The sequence below is a fragment of the Motacilla alba genome, chromosome Z (genome assembly GCF_015832195.1).
Source record: "Motacilla alba alba isolate MOTALB_02 chromosome Z, Motacilla_alba_V1.0_pri, whole genome shotgun sequence".
Classification (NCBI taxonomy): domain Eukaryota; kingdom Metazoa; phylum Chordata; class Aves; order Passeriformes; family Motacillidae; genus Motacilla; species Motacilla alba.
The window spans coordinates 38089112-38099134 of NC_052046.1; the positions used below are offsets into that span (position 1 = coordinate 38089112).

General features: G+C 44.3%; 1 protein-coding gene across 1 annotated transcript; it reads right to left on the reverse strand.

Moving 5' to 3' along the window:
• Window positions 1-2117: 2117 nt before the first annotated feature.
• Window positions 2118-3371, reverse strand: TUSC1 (tumor suppressor candidate 1). Its single transcript, XM_038124273.1, has one exon. It carries the CDS (start codon window positions 3339-3341, stop codon window positions 2769-2771), a length of 573 nt encoding a protein of 190 aa, XP_037980201.1. The 5' UTR covers window positions 3342-3371; the 3' UTR covers window positions 2118-2768.
• Window positions 3372-10023: the final 6652 nt, after the last annotated feature.

A 10023-nucleotide genomic window follows, 5' to 3' on the forward strand; every position in this document is an offset into this window, starting at 1 on the left:
TGGTATGCAGAAGTTAATTATAAGCAAAATATTTTAAACAGGAAGAATCCACCTGTATTCACTAATTTGCTGTTAGCAAAATAAAAATTAAAAAGTTTGTTTCCCTTTTTTCAACTAACTGTGCAAAGAGATAGATACTTAAAACCTAGAATCAAAAACATGAAAAAAACCATGATTTTGAAATTCACAATTTTGAAAATGATCAGTACACAACCAAAATTATTTTGAAGCATAGAACTGAAATTATAAAACAAAAGGACAACAAGATGGTATAGTTATGGGTTCTGTTTTTTGGTGTATTGTACTAATTTTGTTCTGTACTCTCTTCCACATCCAGTGAATTCGTTTAGGCCAGAGGAAAAAAAACTCCTCACTGCAAGACATGGAAACCTAGAGACACTACAATGACTCCAGAAGGTGATAAAGAGAATTAAAGACAAAATTTGGCAGTAAGAAGTGAGGTCTGGATCTTCAAGATTTGACTGTTTACTGGGTACAAAGCAAAACAGACCTAAACCGAAAGGAGAGTAAGGTAAAAGCTCTTCACTCAACTGTAGTGCCAGCTCTCCCAGCACTTCAGACATAGATGCTGTAGTGTGTCAGGAAATTCCAGACTCTGCGTTTTCTACCAACCATCAACTTTAAGGGTTTTGGCTGAATGTGCATGTGGGATCAAGCTACTAACTGTCAGAACTAGTTGCACAGACAAATCCAGATGGGATGCTCGAACAGCTATAGCCCAAAGGGTATTTAGTCCTCCTGTAAGTCTCAGTCTATGCAACTTCCTGCGGACAAGGATCATACATGTGTAATGAAGGAATGCCCACAAGCCATAAGGTGGGGAACACTGCAGTGAAGTGTACTTTTTGTACCATCTCATAAAAGGCCTCTCCTAAATTTGGATTTTGTTCTCAAAACCAAACTCAAAACAACCAGATCAGGCAAATGGTTCAATTAAATTTTTGCAGCTTGACCTAATCAAGGGATTATTTACTGCAGTCTATGAGGAAGCAGCAGTTTGAGGAAATACCCTAAATCTTTTCTCTGGCTTTTGACATTAATTTGAATTCTACTGAAACACTGTTCCCCCTCTGTAGTCTGCAGGTTTGTTTTATAATTTGTCAAGATATAGATAAACGTAAAAAATCCTTTATACAAACTTCCAGAGAACTCAGTACCCTTGCATAAAAAGTCCATTTAATGCAAATGTCACAGGAGTTTACTTAAAAAGAATTTTATATCCTATTAGGGAAGTCTGGGATCTCTCCTCTTTTGCATGCACCAACACCTGCAACTTGTGAAAAAGATGCCTGACATAGTCACACATCTCTAGCATTCTATCTTGAGTTCTGTCTTGTCCTGTTTTGACAATTCTTTTCATCATCTGGGTATTCACATTTTACTGGAAACTGCTCTTAGAGCAAGACAATCCTGATGGTATTGTAGATACAGCAGTTCTTGAGCATTTAGCTGGTATTTTTGAGAATTCTTTAGTTTATAAAACAAACACCATTACCAGGCCTCACGACCGACGCTTTTTCACCAAGGAGATATTGACTTCACTGTGCCAAATTGTTTTTCCGTTTTGAGAATACACTTGAAGCTGCAAATCCACATACTTAACAAGTTCTAGTACCATTTATGATTAGAGGGTTATGTTGACATTATGTGAAGTAATGACTCTTTTCAGTAGTTATATACTCAAAGATACTTACAGAAAATGATGGAATTTCATTTTCTCACATTAGTTTCAACCTGAACTAAAACAGGCCTTGGCATTTAAAATTTTAAGAAACCAATCTCAAACCTGAAGTCATAACCCAGCCTTTAAATTACATGAAAAATAAGGAAACATTACAAAACCAAACACTGCCTCAGTTCTTTTAAACAGTTTCTTTCAACCAGCAAATTTTCTACCAAAATAAAAATTTCCTAGCACATTTTCTAGGTCTGAACAGTAACTAATCTCCTCCCAAACAGCAGATAATTAAGACGGTACAGTAATAAAAAAAAACCAATTCTTTGGACTTGGAGAAGGCATTGTGCAATGACCTGAAGGGCACTTAACCTACAACTTCAAAAAGTCCCTTTAAAAAAATTCACACTTCAACCAACCATTTGATGTATCATAAGTTTATTTAGTAGCTGCAGTTTTGTGTGAAAATGTGAAATTCAAATCAGTATTCATGTGAGGGTGAACAAAGGCCATAATTACAAATACAAATAGTGTTCTGCAGTAAGTGTTCAAGGCAATTCATAGTTCAAATGATCACCAACTTTTACTGGAGCACAGACAAAAGCTTTCAAGTTTGCTCCACTCCTTTTCCTAACATACACCAAGTACTAAGAACTAGTCAGTCTCCATGGCTCTTGAAGCCTACATGACGGTCGCTCACTCAAGAGAAAAAAGGTGATCCACAGCTCCAGAGGAGGCACAGTTCAATGCTGAAGGATGACACGAGATCATCTGCTCTGCTCACCGCGATTCTTTTCTGCACAACAGCCGCTTTGAGAGTTCCCTCTCGTGTTCCAAGCCTCAGCTTCACATATGAACCTGGGTATACATCTGGGGAAAAGATTAACACACGAGAACTCCTCCTCCACCCTTTCCGTGGGAAGGGCCCGTTTCGCTCGAGGGACCTGAGGGGAACCCCCGCGTCGCACGGGGGTCACAGCCGGGAGCAGAGGGCGTGACCCTCCCCTACCCCGCGGCGGCGGGGAGTGCCCGCAGCACCAGCCGCCCGCGCCGCCCCCTCCGCCGGGGCCGCCTACACGGCCGGCACCAGACTCTTCTTATCCAGCGGCTGCTCGTCCTCCTCGAGCAGCAGCTCCTCCAACTCCCCTTCCTCGGCTCCCGAGGCCTCGGGCCCGCCGGCGGCCCGGCAGCGCCGCAGATGCCGCAAGGCCCGGCGGTGCTTCTCCTGCAGCCGCCCCAGCTGGGCGCGCAGGGCCTCCGCCTCCTCGCCCGGGTCGGCGGGGGCCTTGTCGGGGCTGGGCCCAAGCAAGGCCTGTCGGAAGAGGCAGCGGTTCTCGCGGCGCAGGCGGCGATTCTCCAGCCGCAGCCGCGCGTTCTCCTGGCGCAGCCGCGCGTTGTGCCACTCGCGCTCCTCTCGCTGCCGCAGCGCCTCGCTGTGGCTGGCCGCCAAGTCCGCGTACCGCTCCGCCAGCTGCTGCGGCGAGCCCCGCGACTCGCCTCGCCAGCCCTGCCTCCCGCCGCCCGCCTCGGCCTCCTCCGCGGCCCCGCCGCGCCCGCCGCTCCCGGTGGCGGCACCGAGCACCGCCCGACCCCCCCGCACCGCGCCGCTGCCCCAGCGCCCGCCCACCGCGCGCATGCGCCTCATCCGTGCCGCGCCCGCCGCCGCCCGCAGCCGCCGCGCGCCGAGGGAGGGCTCCCGGTGTATGCAAATTGAGGCGGGGCCTGGGCCCGCGGGGCGGGGCCGGGCGGGGTGGCCCCACCGCGCGCCCCGGCTGTGCGCGCGGGCGGCCGGCAGGGGGCGGGGGGGGACGCCCCGGCCCCGCGCGCGCCCCTGCGCCGGACCCACGGGCGGGCTCGCCTGGAGTGCCCCTCAGGCCCCGTCCCGGCCCACCGGGCCGGCCAGAGCCGCGTCCAGCCTGTCCTTGAACGCTGCCAGGGCTGGAGCAGCCACAGCTTCTCCAAGCAACCTGTGCCAGTGCCTCTCAGTAAAGAGTTACTTGCTTCGGTCTGGGATAAACCTGCCCTCTTGCAACTTAAAGCCATTTCCCCTTGCCCTGTCACTACGTGGCCTTGTGAGAATCCCCTCCAACCTTCCTATAAAGCTTTGGAGGGTGCTGTAAGGTCTGCCTGGAGCTTCCTCTTCTCCAGGCCGGAGAGCCCCAACTCTCTCAGAGTGTGCCAGAGGTGCTCCAGCCCTGGCATTAACGTAGTGGCCCTCCTGCTGTTGTTACAGCAGGTCAAGGTTGTTCTTGTGTTGGGACCCCAGAGGTGAGCACAGTTGGACAGAAAGGCTTAAGCTGCTGTGGAATACAACAGCCCAGGCTGTTCTCTTCCTGAGAAGGAGAGGTTTGACTGTCAGATCTGGTTGCACAGTCCTCCAGTGTTCACATGGGCCTTCTTACCGTTAATTAAAGTCCTTTCAATTCTCTTTATCTGTCACCCATTACATAACCACACAAGCTAATATCTGCAGATAAGCAGTCATTTTGGGATTACCATGATGGTACAGTACATATCATTCTGGGCTTCTCTGTCCATTTTACTCTTTAGGTTGTGAACTGTTTGTGATGAAAACCCATGTTTTTCTTTATGGTACAATGTTTGGTATTTGCCAGTTGAGTCCTGAGTATGGACCCTGAATTTGAACTTGGAGAAACAGTGTGTGACAGTAATTGTAATAAATATTTTCAGACCCTTTTAAGCTCTAAATGATAGTCGTTTATTTAAAAAACTTAGAAAAGAAACAGCAAAGCACTGCAGAACAGAAATAATCTTAATTTCACTGTACTTTTGCTGTGACTGCTAATCAACAGAAATGAGCAAGGATTTCCTGTACTAAGCCATTTTCCAAGAGAGATTGACTAGGGCATTACAAAAGTTCTGCATGATGTGTGACTGAACCAGTTTTGCATTGAAAGAAACATGTTAATACCTGTTTATGACTCAGTACTTAATGTTGCTGCTTTGTAAATTTATGAATATACCCACTCATAAAACTTCAGTTTGAACTATAAGCTGAATCCAAAATAGCACTGGAACTCTTTCAGGTGTGTGGACCAGGGCTTTGCACTACAGAAAAATAGTGGAGAGGGTAACACAGAGCTTGAGCTTTTGATTCCCAGTAAATTAAATTACAGTCATCAATAATAGCACCTTCGCTTTGATCCAAGTTCCTCAAGTCTTTCAACACTTCAGAGAGTGTTAAGCATGGGTCCCCATTTTGTTTATTCATCTGTTTTAGTTTTTTCATATGCTTTTATTTTATGCTGGTAAATACATGCACATATACTTGCATAAGGATTGATAGTCTGTATTCTTAGAAAAATTAGATGCCATATCAGAAGACTATTTACTGAGTTTCAGATTCCTTCAACAATGTTTAGACACTAATTTGATGTTTGTAGGTTAAAGACAATGACAGAAAGTCATTTGGATCGGGGAAAGATGATAAATGAACGTAGAAAAACTTTCATTGTGAGATAGGATCACACTAAGAAAGCATGAAGGGGGAAGGGCAAATGGAGAAGTAACCAGAGAAGTTGTGACTAGTTGTATAGTTTTTGAAGGTTTTTACTCACTGAATGCCTGTGAAGGACAAAATATTTTACCCATCAATAAATGGTATTATTGAGTAATGGTATTATTCTATTCCTTTTGATTAAAGCTCTGTGTTTACTTAATGGTGTCAGGCCTCTGTAGATAAGAGAAAGTGACAGTGCTTGTGGACTATCAACTGGCATTAATTTTGAACCCTGTCCAACCTGCACAGGAAAATGACCCAAGAAAAACACCTCACAAGGAAAATAAAAACTCCTTGTGCGTATCATTCCTTTACAACTGAATCCATACTTTTGAAGTGAAGGGAATTCAAACAACGCTGCTGCTTGTTTAAATATTATATTGAGGGAATATTCTCATTTGGCTTTAGTGGAAGATTTTCCAAAAGGCCAGAATTGAGATTAGGTTTTGGTTTTTGTTTGGTTGTTTTTTTTTGTTTTTTTTGGTTTTTTTTGTGCATTTTTACTTCCCCTTAATTTATGGAGTAATAGAATGGTTTGGGTTGGGGAGGATCTTTAAAGGTCATCTAGTCCAAATCCCTGCAATATGAAAGGACAACTTCTTCCATGTTAGGCTGCTCAGAGCCCTGCCCAACCTAACCTTGAATGATCCCAGGTGTGAGGCATCCACCAGCTCTCCAGATAACTTGTTTCAGTGTGTCACCACGATGAATGTAAAAAATTTCTTTCTGTATGTGGTCTGATCTACCCTCTTAAACCAATTACTCTTTATCCCATCACTACAGACCCTACTAAAAAGTTTGTCCCCATCTTTTTTTAAGCCCTTATTAAGTACTAGAAGTCCAAAATAAAGTCTCTCTGGAGTCTTCTTTTCCAGGCTGAAAAACTTTACCTCTCTCAGCCTTTCCTCACAGGAGATGTGATTCAGCCATCTGATGATTGTTGTGGCCTCCTCTGGGTCCACACCAAAAGGACCATATTTGTCTTGCGCTGAGGACCCTAGAGCTGGATGCAGTACTTGAGGTGGGGTCTCGCCAGAGTCTAGTAGAGGGGCAGAATCACCTTCCTTGGCCTACTGGCCACACTTCTTTTGAAACACCCCAGGGTATGTTTGGCTTTCTGGGCTGCAAGAAGACAGTGCTGGCTGATGTCCAGTTTTCCACTCACCAGTATTACCAAGAGCTTCTTGGCAGGACTGCTCTTAATCCCTTCATTCCCTGGCCTGTATTGATACTGAGGGTTGCTCTGACTCAGGGGCAGAACCTTTCACTTGGCCTTGTTGAACCTTATGACACCTTTAACATGAGGAATGAACCTGTGAGCTCACTCCTTCAGCTTATGCAGCTCCCCCTGGATGGCATCCCGATCCTATCCCTTTTGTGTGTCAAACATACCCCTCAGCTCTTGCTGTCATTTCCAAATTTGAGGGTGTACTCAATCCCACTGTCCATGTCTGTGGGGTTTCACCCCCGGATTGGGATGACCCCAAAAGATGGAAAAGTCCCTCCTCCAACCCGTGCCTTCGAAGAAAGACTCAGTAGTCTTCTGTTGTCTGTTCTCAAGGTTGTTTATTGTTGGTTATCTAAAAGATTCTTCTCCCTGAACTGCTGTGGCCCGTTCAGCAGCTCAGACAAAGGCACACTGCCCTCCCAGGGGGCTGGTGCCATCTTTTATATCATATATTACATACTACATGTTTATACTTTTTCCCCAATGCCTACTATCTATATTGAATGGTGACTTTCTACTCTAGACCAATCTGTGAGTGCCAACATTACCAAAGACATGGAGGCTAGGAAGGAGAAAGAAAGAGGACAGGGCACACCCAAGTCCCTCCATCTTAGATCTCCTGACCCCCATGTACAAAACTTGGACCCCTGCGTACAAGGCTTAAAACCCCCCTGTACAGCACTCAGAAATCCTTCCTTTACTTCGTGACTACTTCTACTATGCTATCTAAACTTGTGTGTGTGTGGCTTGTAATTCTTCATACAGAGTTAGTAACTTGCTCCATGGGCTAAGATCCAAACCCCAAGAGTGTCTTTGGCTGCATGCCAGGGTCTCAGAGCCCCCTGCCAGCGGCTCTGGCCATCCAGGACACCCAGAGGAGAGTCCTGGGTTCCGACACATGTCAGTGATGAAGACATCAAATAATACTGACACCAATACAGACCCCTGAGGGACACCACTCATCAGGGTTTCCATCAAGAAACTGAGCTGTTGAACACTACTCAGAATTCAGCCATCCAGGCAATTCTTTACTCACCATATGATAGTCCACTCATAAAATCTTCTCTCCAACTTAGAGAGACAGATTATGTAAAGGAATTTGTCAAAGGCTTTACAGAAATACAGATAAATGACATATGTAGCTGTTCCCTTGTCCACTGATGGAAAAGAAAGCCACTTAATTGGTCAAGCAGGACTTGCCCTTGGTGCAACCATGCTGGCTCTCTCAAATAACCTTCCTGTTGTAGTTCAATAGCTCAATAGCCCCCAGGTTCAAATTTTCTATGAATGGCAGCTCCCTGAAATGCTATCCCAGCCTCTGAAAAATAGAGCAGAAAGTAAGAGAAAGTAAGGGAATATGCCATTGAATCTCTCTTCCACTTCATACATTACCCTGAAGTGTGTGTAAATATATTTCATATAGGTTATCCTGAGATGAGGTAGGTAATTTGGCTCTGATGCAGCCAGTTCAATATGGCTTTCAGGCTTGAACTTGATTCAAAGTTGAAGCTCTGAAAAGCCCTCAGAATATGACATAGATGTTTTGTGTAGTCCTGAAAATAAAGCAATTGCTGTGTACATATACATGTGAAGCAGTGTTATTCAAGGGAGACCAACCAACAAATTTAAAAATGCAATATAGGAAGCATTAGCTTTTAAACTGAGGTTGTAAGTGCCTTCAAAATAGCACAATTCAGTGATGTCACCTTTTCAGTTGCAAGGCAATTGAGTTAATTTAATGTGTTTATTTAATTGTCAATATTTGTCAGAATCAAAGTTTCTAGCTGACAGGCTCTGAACCTTTCAAGCGGAAGTAAGGATTAACTAGTAAATACATTTTCCTTATGGCTCACCCTTAAGGATAGTCTGGAAGACCATTACGGGAAAAGAATATCAAGTTTCATTAGGTTGTATCTTGCTTCAAGATTTCTCTGATTGTATGTAAAAGGTTAGCATGACTTGCATCACTGATTACATTTAGTGGACAGAACAGAGCACATTATTTAAAAACAGATTTAAAAAAGGGAAAGGAACAGTGCAGATAAGAGAATAATGCAACAGGAGAAGAAATAGAAATTGTGATTATGTGTAAGGGAAATTTTTCCTGGCTGACAAAACGCTGAGGTGTGCATCCAACTGTTGGTGATCTCTGACCCCACTGACAGCAGAATGGCTGGAGATGGGCCAGCAACAACACCCTGAGGGATCTGCAGGGCATGCAGGAAAACTCTCTGGTTCTGAGAGCTTGACAATGGTTTGGTCACATGGCACAGGCAACAAGAAAGGGTCGGGTACAGCTGAAGTGCCAAAACTGAAGATATTTATTAAATAATTAAAAGGACACAAACAAGGGTGCAAAACAAAACATGAAAAGGCTGCTTCAGAAGACCCCGAAATGGGGCAGAAGCCTTCTAGAAGCCTTCTGGCCAATCACAGGGTGTTACACCATCGCAGTCTGCATGGCCACTCCCAATTGGTTGCGGAGTCCTTTGCTTCTTGTTGTGAGCTGCCTGATTATCATCAATTGAGGCTTCGTATCTCTTGAGACTTTATGTTGGTTGTCCTCTGTGTGGCTATGTGGCCAGCTCTTGGTCCATCCCCTCCAGGATGAGTCTCCACAGACAAAGAGTGAAAGAGACAATGTAACAGTTAATGCAGGATAACTACTAGACATACTTAGAACAGAAGGTGTTTTTTCTGCCTTGCTTTTTTTGCTGACATAGCAGGGAGTTTCAATGTGGAATGAGAAACTGAGGCATCTGTGCTTACTCTCTAGCCCATGCATCACCAATAAAAATAAAGCATGGGCTTCTGTCAGAATTAGATTTGCCCTCAGTAGAGAAACAATGAAACATGAAGTTTATCAGTAGTGTGCTAACAGTACTGGGAAAATGCAGTTCCATCTGCAGGTCCTTTTTTAGGTTGAAGGAAGAAATATCCTTGGAGAAAGATCTGTGGTCTCATTTATCAAGATAAAAGGAGCATTTCCTTTTCAAATTTGGGAGATTTGGAAAACTGTCACCTTTCAGCTTATTTTACCTCCCAAGTTGAGTTTTCAGTGGAAGATAATAAACTTCAATTTAAAGAAAAGAATTCTCTTAAGAGACAATAAGACAGCTCAGACAGTGCTGTTGTACTGAGGGAGAATATATGACAACATAGCAGATGTAGTTCTCATAGCTTTGCTGCTGCTTTTGATTCATAAATGATTTATGCAATTGGAAAGAAATTTAGTTAGCACTACTAAAATAATTCTGTTGATAGATCTTACAGTGTCATCTGTGACACCTTTATAAATTTTCCTGAGTAGAAGACACAGCATATTTATTCTCAGCAGTCTTCACATTGTATTCAAGAGCAAGGAGAGGGGTTTTTTTCTTATCCTTGTTCACCGGTGCCATTGGAATGCTACAGGAGTGCTACAAAAGGAGAAAGCATTAGGATTGTACTTAAAGTACTGTCAGCCTGGAGTAAATGGGATCGGAAGTACTCTCTGTAACTAAGGATTGTGTTCTGAAGGGTATTGGGAAGAGGAAGAGGGTCTGGAAGCTAATTTACTTATATTTTTGCCAGTCTGCT